Below are 17,010 nucleotides of genomic sequence, written 5' to 3' on the forward strand. Positions count from 1 at the left end.
AAGTCCTGTAAGTTAGGTGGTGGGGCCTCCATGGATCAGACTTGTTTTTCCAACACATCCCACAGATGGACAATTGGATGGAGATCTGGAGAAATTTAAAACTTAAAATGTGTTAGTGTATTACTCAAACTATTCTTGAACCATTTATGCAGTGTGGCAGGGTGCATTATCATGCTGAAAGAGACCACTGCTATCAGGGAATACAGCTTAAATGAAGGAGTGTACTTGATCACCAACAATGTTTAGGTAGGTGTTACGTGTCAAGTAACATCCACATGAATGGCAGGAGCCAAGGTTTCCCAGCAGAACATTGCCCAAAGCATCACACTGTCTCCACTGGCTTGTCTTCTTCCCATACTGCATCCTCGTGCCATCTCTTCCCCAGGTAAGTGACATACCCGACCATCTTCATGATGTAAAAGAAAACGTGATTCATCAGACCAGACCATCTTCTACCATTGCTCCGTGCTCCAGTTCTGATACCCACGTGCCCATTGTAGGCGCTTTTGGTTGTGGACACGGGTCAGCATGAGCACAACAAACTGCGATGAGTGTTTTATCAGCTTCATCAACTTCATGTTCACTTTCTGAATAATATATCCCATCCACTTTCAGAGGCCATTGTAATGAGATAATCAATGTTATTCACTCCACCTGTGGGAATGGTATGGGTGATTGATGTATCTTACAGTATTATTAAAATCACTGCTCTCTGCATACACTTTTTTACTAATCCCTTGGCTAATAGCCCTAAAGAATGAGAAATTTTATTTGACAAATTTATCTGCCATTAACTTCAATGGGGTTTAGATTTGGCATCTAAACTTTTGATATGTTCAGCCAAACCTCTGGGAACCAAACCCAGATGTGTTCAGCTTATCCCTACTAGTGAAGGGTTCTGCTAATACTAGGCCATTCAAAAGACGTTGTAGATAATTGTGCTCTTCCAGCCTTGTGGTAACAGTTTAGTGAAGACCCTTTTCTATTCCACCATGACCCTGCCCCTGTGTAGAAAGCCAGCTCCATAAAGACATGGTGTGACTCGTTTGGTGTGGAGGAACTCAAGTGTCCTGCACAGAGCCCTGACCTCAACCCTACTGAATACTATTGAGATGAATTGGGACCAAAGCCAGGCCAATAATAGTACCTGACCTCACAAATCACATAAATGCCCACAAACACCCTTCAAGATCCCGTGGAAAGTCTTCCCAGAAAAGTATAGGCTGTATAGCCACAAAGAGGGTCAACTTCATATTAAGGTCATGGGGAAACTCCATAATAATGGCCATGGTTTTTTGAATGAGATTTTTAGATCCATAAAGAAATGGTGAGACCTGTTTTGTGTGGATGAACTACACAGAGCTTTGACCTCAACTCTACTGAACACCAATTGTGAGGAATTTGAACTCCAATAGTGAGCCAGGTCTTCTCATCCAAAATCAGTACCTGACCTCAACAATGGGGCCAAATTCCCACAGACACCCTCCAAAATATAGGCACATATGGGGCAACTTCACATTAATGGTTATGGTAGGGGGAAATTTAATATTAATGGCCAAGGAGGAGGGGTGGGCAACTCCATAGAAACGGCCATGGGGGAAGGGCGGTTACTCCTTATAATGGCTTTAGGGAAAGGAGGGGGTTACTTTTTTATTAATGGCCATGTTTGGGGGAAACTGCATACTAATGGCTATGAAGAAAGAGGGGCAACTCTATATAAATGATGGCCCTGATGGGGCAGGGGAGGTGGGGGCAACTTCAAATAAATGGCCATGGTTTTGGAATGTGATGTCCAACAAGCCCATATACTGTGGGTGTGATGGGGACACAGACTTTTGACTATTTCACACACGGCTCCTGTTAGACATGTGCAGAATGAAAAAAATAATTTTGTTTTGTTTCGTTTTGAGTCGGTATTTACATAAATTTTTTTAGTGAAATTCATTTAATTCTCTTTTGGAATTTCTTTATTTGAATTTGAATTGATTGAAATTTTTCAAATTCGGTTGAATAGATTCGGGGAATTTTGAATCGATTCAAATTTGATTCAAATTCCATTCAAAATCAAATGTATTCTATTATATTCTAATTCAAATTTTGGAAGATGGTTTTATTCTTTCTATTTCATTCTATTCTATTGTTTTTTCATTTTTTTATTTTCTACTCTATTCTTGTATTTTCTATTCTATTCTTTTCTATTCTATTCTAATTCAAATTTATTCTATTCAAAATCTGAATTTCAGAAGAGGGTTATATTGTTTCTATCCTATTCTATTGTTTTTTTCTATTATATTCTTTTCTCTTATTTCATTTTCTATTCTATTCAAATTCAAATTTATACTATTTGAATTCAAATTTATTCTATTCCAAATCTGAAATTTCTATTCAAAATTTTCTATTTTAATTCTATTCTTTTCTATTTTATACAAAATCAAATTTAGTCTATTCGAAATTCACATTTCGGAAGAAGTTTTTTTTCTGTTCTATTCTTTTCTATTCTTTTCCATTCTATTCTTTTTTTTTCTATTCTATTCTTTTCTATTCTATTTGAATTCAAATTTATTCTTTTTGAAATGAGAATTTCAGAAGATGGTCTTTCTATTTTTTTTTTATTCTATTCTTTTTTTTTTTTATTCTATCCTATACGTTTATTTTTTATTCTGTTCTTTTATTTTCTATTTCTATTTATTTTTCTATCTATTTTGTTCTGTTTTACTCTTTTCTATACTATTTTTTTCTATTCTATTATTATCTATTCTATCCCTTTATTGTCTATAAAATGTTTTGCTATTCTTTTATTTCCTATTCTGTTTTACTCCATTTTATTCTATTCTATTATTTCTATTAATTTCTATTCTATTAATTTCTATTATTTTCTATTCTTTTATATTGTTTTCTTTTATATTCCTTTATTTTCTATTCTAATTTTATTTTCTTCTGAAATTAAAATTCGATTTGAAAACTATTCAAATTTGATTCAAAAACGATTCGAACTTGATTCTAAAACTATTTGAACTCAACTTCGTTGTTTTGGATTTGTTTACATTTCTTACCATTGTAATTTGGAAATTGGGATACATCTGAATTTCAAAATAACACAAAATTTGTCTGAATTTTGATTTGGAACGATACGAACCACACATGTCTAGCTTTTGTGATGGTTTGCCAAATACAGAAAGTTCCCAATGCCAACCATGAAAATGATGTGAATATAATTTTTATTTTTCTGTTTTGTTGGTATTTCTATATCTGATGTTTATTTCCAACACACAAATCTCAGACGATCCAATTATAATGATGTCGGGGGAGGTGGCGGTCCGTTGGGTCTTGTAGACGGCGGCCGTCCTCGGGACACAGGACCGGTGATAATTCTCAGTCGGTATTAATATAAGACAACTGCAGCTCTGTATGAAGAGAGAACACTGGACGGGAGAGATAAGATCTGATCATTCATTATATTGGAAGGATAAAAGAGAGAATTCCATGGAGTGTCTTTATTGTACGTATTGAAGGACCTCAGGACATAAAATCCGGTAATACAATAAGAGAAGATGTTTTTATGAATGATCTGATACAAACTGTTAGATTGTGTGTGACTCCGGTGTGATCTCCACATATGTTACAATCCCTTCTTATCATCTCATTATTCTAATGTCTTCATTTTAAAATATTATTAAACAAGGCTTTCATTTACTTATAGTGTCTTTTTTTTTAATTATTTCAGTTTTTTAAGGCAAAAAAGTAACATAAGTAAAAAAAAACTACTTTGTGTTAGTTTAAAAAATAATTGTTAATATTGATAAAAATTATAAATGTTATTCTGAAGGTTGTCCTGTTTAACATGATGCTACAAAGATATTTCTCTTTTATACAAAAAACATAACGGCCTTTTTTTCAATGTTGTGCTTTTTTTAATACAAAAATTAAAAAAAAAAAAAATTCAAATGAAAAGGTTTAAATATTATTAGGTTGTAAAACACAAATAAACAAAAAAAATCAGGAATATAATTAGAAGCAGGGAAGGGTAATAAGGAGTTAATTGGGGCTGATTAGGGTAAGCTAAAGGTTAAGAAAAAGTTAAACAGGAACACATTATATTATTTATTTTAGGACAAACAAGGCTTCCATTAAGTTTTATTGTCTTGAAAAAATGATTTAATTTTTTTTAAGTAATCCATAGAGAAAAAACAAATTGGTGAGGCTGCAGATGGGCACTGACCCTTATTTTGCTTTAAAGTTCCTTATTTAAAATTTATGTTTTTTTTTCCTGAAACTTCCCTCTTAAAATGAATGTGCGTGTTATACGCCGATAAATACGGTAAATACCCCAGAGTTTGTAGACGCTATAACAGACCAATCACTATACACATATTGGGATTTTTTTTTTACCAAAGGCAGGTAGCAGAATACATTTTGGCCTAAATTTATGGCAACATTTTATTTAATTGAAACTATTTTATGACAGAAGATTTGTTTCTATGTTTCTAAGATATCGTTTTTTTTTTCAATATTTACAAACTCTGTAATTAGGAAAAAATAGGAAAAACTGACTTTTTTTTACTTTACTGCTTAAGCACTGGAAGGTTTTAACCCTTCTTGACCAGGATATTTTTTCCTATTCAGCACTAAGCTATTTTAACTGGTAGTCATACAACACTGTACACAAAATTACATTGATATCGTTTTTTTCACACAAAACTTATTTTGGTGGTGTTTGATAATCACGGGGGTATTTATTTTTTGTGATATAAACGAAAAAAAAGACAAAAAATTTTGAAAAAAAAACCTATATCTTAGAAACATAGAAACAAATCTACTTTCTGTCATAAAATATTTCAATTAAATAAAATGTTGCCATTAATTTAGGCCAAAATGTATTCTTCTACCTTGCCTTTGGTAAAAAAAAATCCCAATATGTGTATAGTGATTGGTTTGTTATAGTGTCTACAAACTCTGGGGTATTTACCGTATTTATCGGTGTATAACACACACATTCATTTTAAGAGGGAAATTTCAGGAAAAAAATTAAATTTTAAATAAGGAACTTTAAAGCAAAATAAGGGTCAGTGCCCATCTGCAGCCTCACCATTGCCTTCAATGCAGCAGCCTCACCATTGCCATCAATGCAGCAGCCTCACCATTGCCATCAATGCAGCAGCCTCACCATTGCTATCGATGCAGCAGCTTCACCATTGCCATCAATGCAGCAGCCTCAGCAGACTGATCGATGCCCATCTGCAGCCTAGAGGGGACAGGGAGGGGGCGGGACGAGCGCCGACAGATTACATACAGTGATAATCTCCTATGATAGACAGAACAGTGGTCCAATGACGGCCCAGGAGATGGGACTTCCTATTACAGAGGCCACCAAGTAAACAGGAGATTCTCACTGTATGTAATCTGATGGCGCTCATCCCGCCCCCCTCCCTGTCCCCTCCGAGGCAGCTAAAATTGAAGTATCGGCGTATAACACGCACACGCTATTTGCACCCGATTTTCAGGGTGAAAAAGTGCGTGTTATACGCCAATAAATACAGTATTTGAAAATTGATCAGTTTTGATGTATTCGGTCTCCTATCTCATTTCTTGGGGGTCCCTAAATTTTCAGGACAGTACAAATACAAATACCCCCAAATGACCCCTTTTTTGGAAAGTAGACAGTCTGAGGTTTTTTATAGTTGTCATTTTTGTCACAATTTTTTTGAAAATTAAGAAATTGAATACATTGTTTTTCATATATATTTTTTTTACATCCTGTCACCGGTGCGGTGCAGCGTCATCATATGATTGGTGTGGCGGTGATCAGAAACACTGACTGGTGGCAGGATGTTACAAAGGTAATAATATTTTTTTTCTAACTGTCATGAATGGGTTACATTTATGACAGCTGTTATCACTAGTGATCTGTGATTGGCTACAGCTAATCACATGGTACAGGGTGCTGTGATTTGCCCGGGCACCGTGTGATAGCTGTGGGCCAATCACAGCATTGGAATAAATTCATTCATAACTGCTTTGTTGACATTGTGATCATGTGATCTGCAATCTGCTGTGGGGGGAGGGGGACAGCGCTCCTAACCCCGGTGCAGGAACATGATGTACACGTATGTTGTTGTGCCCGCATGTACTGCCCTGCTGCAGGATATATACTGTGACCGGTCAGCATTTTGGTTAAACAGTTACTGGAGATACAAAGTATGAATTTTATTCTGTAATTTGCCCTATTTCACATGACATTACAAGGGATTTTCTTTCCTACATTTTTAATTTTTTTTCCAATTCTGTGATTTTGTTTAATGCAGCATTAAAATGTATTTAACAAAATGAATACTAATGAAAAGGACTTTAAATTGTAATACTTTATGAACCAAAAAAATAAATAAATAATGGTTAGAAAAACAGAAATAAAAATACAAAAATCTGAAAAAAATGATTAAAGGTATTACTTTTTATAACTGACATCATATGCAGATTGTTGAAGTTTTTCCCTGTGATCTACAACTAAATGCAACAGAGAGGAAACAGAAGTAACAATGAGCTTTATCTATTGTAACAGTGGGCCAATAAAAACCTCTGGTTGTGTCCAGGATGAAAATTGAGGGATATTGGGCCAGCTGAAGCAGGTTGTCTGCTATTGAGGTTTATAGAAACTCCCAGCATGCTCAGGAGTTGTGCTCAGCCCTGGATCCAGATTCTGTGTATCTCAGACTGGGGAGCACTGAAATACCTGAGTGGTGAAAGACAAAGACCTGAGTGGAGGACAAATATGTGAGTGGTGGAAGACAAAGACCTGAGTGGCGAAATACAAATACCTGAGTGATGAAGGACAAAGACCTGAGTGGTAAAGGACAAAGACCTGAGTGGTAAAGGACAAAGACCTGAGTGGTAAAGGACAAAGACCTGAGTGTTGAAGGACAAAGACCTGAGTGGTAAAGGACAAAGACCTGAGTGGTAAAGGACAAAGACCTGAGTGGTAAAGGACAAAGACCTGAGTGGTAAAGGACAAAGACCTGAGTGGTGAAGGACAAAGACATGAGTGGTGACAGACAAAGACCTGAGTGGTGAAAGACAAAGACCTGAGTGGAGGACAAATATGTGAGTGGTGGAAGACAAAGACCTGAGTGGCGAAATACAAATACCTGAGTGATGAAGGACAAAGACCTGAGTGGTAAAGGACAAAGACCTGAGTGGTAAAGGACAAAGACCTGAGTGGTAAAGGACAAAGACCTGAGTGGTGAAGGACAAAGACATGAGTGGTGACAGACAAAGACCTGAGTGGTGAAGGACAAAGACCTGAGTGGTGAAGGACAAAGACCTGAGTGGTGAAGGACAAAAACCTGAGTGATGAAGGACAAAGACCTGAGTGATGAAGGACAAAGACCTGAGTGGTAAAGGACAAAGACCTGAGTTGTAAAGGACAAAGACCTGAGTGGTAAAGGACAAATACCTGAGTGATGAAGGACAAAGACCTGAGTGATGAAGGACAAAGACCTGAGTGGTAAAGGACAAAGACCTGAGTGGTAAAGGACAAAGACCTGAGTGGTAAAGGACAAAGACCTGAGTGGTGAAGGACAAAGACCTGAGTGGTGAAGGACAAAGACATGAGTGGTGACAGACAAAGACCTGAGTGGTGAAGGACAAAGACCTGAGTGGTGAAGGACAAAGACCTGAGTGGTGAAGGACAAAGACCTGAGTGGTGAAGGACAAAAACCTGAGTGGTGAAGGACAATACCTGAGTGGTGAAGGATGGCTACTGTTTGGTGGGACTTCTGGTTTGGACTTCTTTACATGGAGGGAATTAGGGGCCTGGATCAGCAGTAGATTGCTCCATTTATGTTGGGGATCATGTACGTTGGTAAGACACCGAGTGGTAAGGTTTTATTTTCTTGTTTAGATTTTTGTATTTTTCTGTCTCCTGCTCCTGTACATTGTATATACTGTATATAGTTCTGTGTAAATATATTATATACTAAATATATAAGTATATGTGCTACACCGATAACCAACATATCTTAAGAGTCAAACATTTCACTCATTTTGAGGGCAATGCAGATCTGTGTTATTAGGGCCGGTGTTCTGCCAAAATGAGCAACCTGGCAGAATGTGCAACCCGCGTCACTTCCTGTGACGTGAAATCAGCTGTATCACCAAACCGGGCTCACTGCACATGCGCAAAGCGTCATTAATACCTTCAGTGGCTGACGTTGATGCACAGAGAAATTTCCTCCTGCGCTCAGGTGTCCAGAGACTTAGTATGTGGTGTGACCAACTTTACGAAGTAATGCCTGCCGTTTTGCAGCCCTCCTCAGAACAATGGGTATTCATGGACTAAAGGGAAACAAGAAAAGAAGGAGGGCGCATGAACCTAGTGCATTAGCACTGGTAAAGCTTTATTAAAGCATAAAAACAGCAAGATGTATACTCACAAGCGAGCATTCATAAAAGGCTTTGACAAAGGTGCAGGTACGCTGTTCTGAAGATTGACACGCCAGGACCTAATGTCGAGAGGATCAAACCAATAGGAATGGCTGATATCTGATGCATTTTGGGGAATACCCCCTTTCCTCAGAGCCTATTGCTCGCCTAGGCTCTGAGGAAGGGGGTACTCCCCCGAAACGCGCCAGCCATCAGCCATTCCTATTGGTTTGATCCTCTCGACATTAGGTCCTGGCGTGCCGATCTTCAGAACAGCGTACCTGCTCCTTTGTCAAAGCCTTTTATGAATGCACAGAGGAATTTGCACAGAGGAATTTGACAAAATGCTCGACCGACTACTGTGCATGCGCACGGAAGAAATCAGTTAACACTTACGAAATTTATGTTGCTAACAATACCAAACAAACAAAGTAACTGTGCAGGTTGCTCATTTCATCAGAACACCACCTTGGTGTTTAGTGTAGCAAGATGTCCGCTGCCCCGCCTTGCTACTGTAGGTGTGATGAGGTCGAGTATAAGGTGTACCAAGATGGGCTTAGCAATGTAAATTTTGTAAGTAGCAGATTTCTGCACATGCGCAGTCGTCCGACAAGCATTTTGTCAGGCAAATTTCTCTGTGCACCGATGTCAGGCATTTATGATGCGTTGCGCATGTGCAGTGTGCATGGTTTGGTGATACAGCTGATTCCACGTCACAGGAAGTGACGCGGGTTGCACATTCTGCCAGGTTGCTTCCTTTTGTCAGAACCCCGGGATGGAAGAGTTGCTGAGACAGCTCATTTTCAAACGCACCTCAATAGCAGAAAAATTCTGACCAAAATTAACAATTATAACAAGCCTTGTAACAAATAATAATTGGCAGAGGGTGTAGAAGCAGGTGCAACAGAGCCTAGCAGCACAACAGAGGGCCCAGAAATAAGCCAAGAGCCTCACGGGGGGGAATTGTTGTTGCAGCAGAGCCAAGATTTCATTGACAAATTCAGGTTACAATGCAGCAGCTTCTACAGAGACAGCTAGCCTATAATGTGTATGGTTGGAGCAATACATTCGGTGCAAATCTGGTGCAGCTGTGAACGGTAGCCAATCAGCTTCTAACTTCTGCTTTTTCAATCACGCTTTGACAATAAAACCTGGAAGCTGATTGGTTTCTATGCAGAGCTGCACCAGATTTTACACTCTCCAGTTTTAGTAAATCAACCCTGTTGGCTTTCTGAGTAAGTAGCCTATTTTTAAGGTTGATGACCCTGAGGTTTTTTTGACCACTTCTTAACAACTGTCGAAAGAGAAAGTTGGCTAAAGAATAGTAACCCAGAATGTTGGTCACATTATTATCTGCAAAAACCCAAAAGGCCTACTATGACACGGAACCTGCAGATCCGAGGGGCTATCCTCACGAATATAGTAGAAATATTGGCACATCTGGGTGTAACCCTGGATGTCCAAGCTCAGCTTGTTCACAAATGGACTCATAGGCTAGGAAAACCACCCTGATCATATATACAGTATATGACCGCATCCAATACAGCATGCTTATTGTGTCTAATATAACGTGTTCCTAGTCAGACGTCAACTTGTTCCTAGTCAGGTAAAAGTTTTTTTTGTTTTTTTTTATTTATCAATTACTGTATTTACAGACCAAGTAATGTTCTCCTATTTAAATAAATACATACTTTTCATTTGTATTCATACTCCAGTCATAATTATATGTCTTCTATCCCATTAGGTAACTTAGGTGACCTTATAGTATATTAATCCTCCACAGAGAACTGTGGACTTGGGTGTAGAAGATGATCAACGGTGAAATGAATGACATCAAAGTCAATGGCACGTTCTATCCCACCTCATTCATCCTGGTTGGGATTCCCGGACTAGAAGGAGTTTATAACTGGGTAGGTCTCGTTGTTTGCTTATGTTATGTTCTGGCATTGTTGGGAAATATGATGCTCCTAGCTGTCATCTCAGTGTGTTCTGGCCTCCACAAGCCTATGTTTATTTTTCTTTCTCTGTTGGCCTCCAGTGATGCCCTTTTGTCTACAAGCATTGCCCCAAAAATGCTGTCTGTCTGCTGGTTCCAGCAGAGGCACATTCGTTTTGAGTCATGTCTCCTCCAGATGTTCTTCCTCCATTCCTTCACCAGCTTGGAGTCGGGACTTTTGCTTGGTATGGCATTTGACCGTTATATTGCTATCTGCCAACCGCTCAGCTATGGGTCCATAATGACCAATTCCATCATTGTTAAACTGGTCATCTTCTTACTGCTCAGAGCGGTCACTTTGTTTTCTCCCTGCATAATTTTGATACAGAGATTTCCAGCATTTAGAACCAACATTGTGCCCCATTCATACTGTGAGCACATGGCGATTGTGAAACTTGCTGCTGCCGACATCAGGATAAACAGCGCTCTGGGGTTAGCTTTGGCATTCACAATCTCAGGAACAGACCTGCTGTTTATCCTGGTATCCTACTGTGCCATCTTCCACGCCGTCTTCAGTCTTCCATCCAAAGACGCCCGACTTAAGACCTTTAACACCTGCATACCTCATATGTGCATCTTTCTAAGTTTTTATGGTCTGGCCATCTTCACTTTCCTGTCCCACCGGTATGGAGGTCAAAGGATTCAACCTTATGTTCACATAATTCTAGCCGATACGTACACTCTCGTTCCTCCCATGCTAAATCCAATTATTTATGGTGTGAAGACCAAACTGATCCGGGAGCAAGTCTGGAAAGCTTTATCTGCATATCAAAGTCTTCATGTAAAGTGACTGAATCTGTAGAGCTGATGTATGTTCATCCTGAATTCTTCAGATTCACAAAATAAAGAAATATTTGAAGAGGTCTGATAGGTTCACCTAAAATTTACTCCAAGTACGTGTGACTGTGGAGAGATATTAGAGTGCAAATGGTAATTTATTATACTGTGAGACATGTCCGAGACATGTTTTTTGTGCAGCACTGTGGTATATGTGAGCTATATAAATCCTTCATAATTAAATAGTCCCATTTCTGTTTTGCCATGGGGTAACAGAAGCAAGGGTGTGCACAACATAGGGGGAACTTAAAAGAGAAGTATGGGCAGATCTACCTGGCTGCCTGTGACAGCTGACTTCACCTCTCAGTGTGTGGCTGAGAGTCAGAGCCAGATGCACCTGCCCCCTCCACAACCCAGCAATTCAGTGAGCACTGAAGGAACAGACCAGGAACTGTGTGATCAGAGGTCATGTGATCATTAAGTTCTCAGTCTTAGAACTAACATGGGACAGCTGCAAGCATCACACCGATGGAGGTAAGTATGTTGGGTTATTTTTTTCATCATACTTCTCCTTTATGCAGAAGAATTCTCAGGAATTATTTGCATCTGATGTTTGAAGAAAGGAGTTCCTGGAACATATAGGAAGGGAACAATAGATGGCACCACTCCACTCATGCAGACCTTCAGAAAACCTAGGTCCTCTCCAAATAGCTTACCAGTCTCATAGTGGTTTGAGTTATCTGCTTGCAGTGTATCAAGAATGGCAAATCTTCCAGTATTTGGGTAACAAATGCTTAAGGAGACATATGACTGTTCACCACAAAGCTCGGTAGTAGCAGCAAATAGGGATGAGCTTCGAGTTCGAGTCGAACTCATGTTCGACTCGAACATTGGCTGTGCGCAAGTTCGCCGAACAACGAACAATTTGGGGTGTTCGCGGCAAATTCGAATGCCGCAGAACACCCTTTAAAAGTCTATGGGAGATATCAAAAGTGCTAATTTTAAAGGCTTATATGCAAGTTATTGTCATAAAAAGTGTTTGGGGACCTGGGTCCTGCCCCAGGGGACATGGATCAATGCAAAAAAAAGTTTTAAAAACGGCCGTTTTTTCAGGAGCAGTGATTTTAATAATGCTTAAAGTCAAACAATAAAAGTGTAATATCCCTTTAAATTTCGTACCTGGGGGGCGTCTATAGTATGCCTGTAAAGGGGCGCATGTTTCCTGTGTGTAGAACAGTCTGACAGCAAAATGACATTTCGAAGGAAAAAACCCATTTAAAACTACTCGCGGCTATTGCATTGTCGCTCCGACAATACACATAGAAGTTCATTGATAAAAACGGCATGGGAATTCCCCACAGGGGAACCCCGAACCAAAATTAAAAAAAAAAATGACGCGGGGGTCCCCCTAAATTCCATACCAGGCCCTTCAGGTCTGGTATGGATATTAAGGGGAACCCCGGCCAAAATTTTTTAAAAAATGACGTGGGGGTCCCCCTAAATTCCATACCAGACCCTTCAGGTCTGGTACGGATTTTAAGGGGAACCCCGCGCCAAAAAAAAAAAAAACGGCGTGGGGTCCCCCCAAAAATCCATACCAGACCCTTATCCGAGCACGCAACCTGGCAGGCCACAGGAAAAGGGGGGGGATGAGAGAGCGCCCCCCCTCCTGTACTGTACCAGGCCACATGCCCTCAACATTGGGAGGGTGCTTTGGGGTAGCCCCCCAAAAGACCTTGTCCCCATGTTGATGAGGACAAGGGCCTCATCCCCACAACCCTGGCCAGTGGTTGTGGGGGTCTGCGGGCGGGGGGCTTATCGGAATCTGGAAGCCCCCTTTAACAAGGGGACCCCCAGATCCCGGCCCTCCCCCCTGTGTGAAATGGTAAGGGGGTACTTACCCCTACCTTTGCACTAAAAAACTGTCAAAAATGTTAAAAATGACAAGAGACAGTTTTTGACAATTCCTTTATTTAAATGCTTCTTCTTTCTTCTATCTTCCTTCATCTTCTTCTTCTGGTTCTTCCTCCGGCGTTCTCGTCCAGCATCTCCTCCACGGCGTCTTCTATCTTCTTCTCCTCGGGCCGCTCCGCACCCATGGCATGGGGGGAGGCTTCCGCTCTTCTCTTCATCTTCTTCTTCTGGTTCTTCCTCCGGCGTTCTGGTCCAGCATCTTCTCCGCGGCGTCTTCTATCTTCTTCTTCTCGGGCCGCTCCGCACCCATGGCATGGGGGGAGGCTCCGGCTCTTCTCTTCATCTTCTTCTCTTCTTCTCTTCTTCTCTTCTTCATTTTCTTCTCTGGGCCGCTCCACACCCATGCTGGCATGGAGGGAGGCTCCCGCTGTGTGACGGCGTCTCCTCGTCTGACGCACGGTGACTTGACGGGACTTCCCTGTGACATCACGGGGAATGCCACAGGGAAGTCCCATCATGTCCCGTGCGTCAGAGGGGGTGGGGTCACCGGGTGGCCCTGCCCCCCTTATTTAAGAACCGTCAGACGAGGAGACGCCGTCACACAGCGGGAGCCTCCCTCCATGCCAGCATGGATGCGGAGCGGCCCGGAGAAGAAAATGAAGAAGAGAAGAAGAGAAGAAAAGAATAAGAGAAGAAGATGAAGAAGATGAAGAGAAGAGCGGGAGCCTCCCCCCATGCCATGGGTGCGGAGCAGTCTGAGGAGAAGAAGATAGAATACGCCGTGGAGGAGATGCTGGATGAGAACGCCGGAGAAAGAACCAGAAGAACCAGAAGAAGAAGATGAAGGAAGATAGAAGAAAGAAGAAGCATTTAAATAAAGGAATTTACAAAAACTGTCTCTTGTCATTTTTAACATTTTTGACAGTTTTTTAGTGAAATGGTAGGGGTAAGTACCCCCTTACTATTTCAAAAAGGGGGGGCCGGGATCTGGGGGACCCCTTGTTAAAGGGGGCTTCCAGATTCCAATAAGCCCCCCGCCCGCAGACCCCCACAACCACCGGCCAGGGTTGTGGGGATGAGGCCCTTGTCCTCATCAACATGGGGACAAGGTGTTTTGGGGGGCTCCCCCTAAAAAAGGGGGAGGGGTATGCCTATATATCAAGAATAATGTACAAGCGAATGTGAGAGATGACATCACTGAGGGAACCAGAGAGGAGGTAGAATCCTTATGGGTAGAGCTCCAAAGGGATGAAGCTAAGGGGAAAATAATACTGGGAGTATGCTATAGGCCCCCTAACCGGAGGGAGGAAGTGGAGACGGATCTCCTATCACAAATTGGATTAGCAGCAAGGATGGGAAGTGTTATCATAATGGGGGATTTTAATTATCCAGACATAGACTGGGAACCGCACATTCATTTAAGGCTCGCCAGTTCCTTAATGTCTTGCAGGACAATTTTATGGGTCAGATGGTAGACGCACCAACTAGAAATAAAACATTACTGGATCTACTGATTACCAACAATACAGACCTGATCACAGATGTGGAAATACGGGGCAATTTAGGTAACAGCGATCACAGGTCAATTAGTTTCAGTATAAATCACACAAATAGGAAACATGAAGGGAACACAAAGACACTGAATTTCAAAAGAGCCAACTTCCCTAAACTACAAACCTTGCTAAAAGGCATAAATTGGGATAAAATATTAGGAACAAAGAATACGGAGGAGAGATGGGTTTGCTTTAAGAGCATATTAAATAAGGGCATTAGCCAATGTATCCCATTGGGTAATAAATTTAAAAGAGCGAACAAAAATCCTGGATGGCTTAACTCCAATGTAAAAATGCATATAAAAGCAAAGGAGAAGGCCTTCAAAAAATACAAGGTTGAGGGATCATCCTCAGCATTCAGAATTTATAAAGAATGCAATAAGAAATGTAAGGGTGCAATTAGGACGGCTAAGATAGAACATGAAAGACACATAGCGGAGGAGAGCAAAAAAAATCCCAAGAAATTCTTTAAGTATGTAAACAGTAAAAAAGGGGGACAGACCATATTGGCCCCATAAAGAATGAGGAAGGACATCTGGTTACAAAGGATGGGGAGATGGCGAAGGTATTGAATTTATTCTTCTCCTCAGTCTTCTCGAGTGAATCGGGGGGCTTCAGTAACCAAAACTGCAGTGTTTATCCTCATGACACATCACAGGAAGCACCTCAATGGTTAACAGAGGACGGAATTAAAATTAGACTTGAGAAACTTAACATTAATAAATCACTGGGACCAGATGGCTTGCATCCGAGGGTACTTAGGGAACTCAGTCAGGTGATTGCCAGACCGTTGTTCCTAATTTTTACAGACAGTCTATTGACTGGAATGGTACCAGCTGATTGGAGATAAGCCAATGAAGCACCAATATTTAAAAAGGGCCCAAAAAACATCCCTGGGAATTACAGACCAGTTAGCCTAACATCAATAGTATGTAAACTCTTGGAGGGGATGATAAGGGACTATATACAAGATTTTAGTAATAAGAACGATATCATTAACAGTAATCAGCATGGATTCATGAAGAATCGTTCTTGCCAAACCAATCTATTAACCTTCTATGAGGAGGTGAGTTGCCATCTAGATAAAGGAAGGCCCGTAGACGTGGTGTATCTGGATTTTGCAAAAGCATTTGACACAGTTCCCCATAAACGTTTACTGTACAAAAAAAGGTCCATTGGCATGGACCATAGGGTGAGTACATGGATTGAAAACTGGCTACAAGGGCGTGTTCAGAGGGTGGTGATAAATGGGGAGTACTCAGAATAGTCAGGGGTGGGTAGTGGGGTTCCCCAGGGTTCTGTGCTGGGACCAATCCTATTTAATTTGTTTATAAACGACCTGGAGGATGGGATAAACAGTTCAATCTCAGTATTTGCAGACAATACTAAGCTAAGCAGGGCAATAACTTCTCCGCAGGATGTGGAAACCTTGCAAAAAGACCTGAACAAATTAATGGGGTGGGCGACTACATGGCAAATGAGGTTCAATGTAGAAAAATGTAAAATAATGCATTTGGGTGGCAAAAATATGAATGCAATCTATACACTGGGGGGGAGAACCTTTGGGGGAATCTAGGATGGAAAAGGACCTGGGGGTCCTAGTAGATGATAGGCTCAGCAATGGCATGCAATGCCAAGCTGCTGCTAATAAAGCAAACAGAATATTGGCATGCATTAAAAGGGGGATCAACTCCAGAGATAAAACGATAATTCTCCCGCTCTACAAGACTCTGGTCCGGCCGCACCTGGAGTATGCTGTTCAGTTCTGGGCACCAGTCCTCAGGAGGGATGTACTGGAAATGGAGCGAGTACAAAGAAGGGCAACAAAGCTAATAAAGGGTCTGGAGGATCTTAGTTATGAGGAAAGGTTGCGAGCACTGAACTTATTCTCTCTGGAGAAGAGACGCTTGAGAGGGGATACGATTTCAATTTACAAATACCATACTGGTGACCCCACAATAGGGATAAAACTTTTTCGCAGAAGAGAGTTTAATAAGACTCGTGGCCACTCATTACAATTAGAAGAAAAGAGGTTTAACCTTAAACTACGTAGAGGGTTCTTTACTGTAAGAGCGGCAAGGATGTGGAATTCCCTCCATTGATAGCTTCAAGAAACTATTAGATAATCACCTGAATGACCGCAACATACAGGGATATGTAATGTAATACTGACACATAATCACACACATAGGTTGGACTTGATGGACTTGTGTCTTTTTTCAACCTCACCTACTGTGTAACTATGTAACTATGTAACTATGTAATGTTGAGGGCATGTGGCCTGGTACGGTTCAGGAGGGGGGGGCCGCACTCTCGTCCCCCCCTCTTTTCCTGCGGCCTGCCAGGTTGCGTGCT

At 40.9% G+C, this 17,010-nt stretch overlaps 1 protein-coding gene across 1 annotated transcript; it reads left to right on the forward strand.

Moving 5' to 3' along the window:
* Window positions 1-10,223: 10,223 nt before the first annotated feature.
* Window positions 10,224-11,201, forward strand: LOC141126597 (olfactory receptor 52A1-like). Its single transcript, XM_073612520.1, has one exon. The coding sequence runs from the start codon at window positions 10,224-10,226 to the stop codon at window positions 11,199-11,201; it is 978 nt and encodes a 325-aa protein (XP_073468621.1).
* The last annotated feature ends 5,809 nt before the right edge of the window (window positions 11,202-17,010 follow it).

Source organism: Aquarana catesbeiana, linkage group LG02 (genome assembly GCF_042186555.1).
Source record: "Aquarana catesbeiana isolate 2022-GZ linkage group LG02, ASM4218655v1, whole genome shotgun sequence".
In the NCBI taxonomy this organism is placed as follows: domain Eukaryota; kingdom Metazoa; phylum Chordata; class Amphibia; order Anura; family Ranidae; genus Aquarana; species Aquarana catesbeiana.

Excerpts from the sequence above, each read along its gene's own strand:
- LOC141126597 (XM_073612520.1), top strand. The coding sequence starts at position 10,224 with ATGATCAACGGTGAAATGAATGACATCAAAGTCAATGGCACGTTCTAT.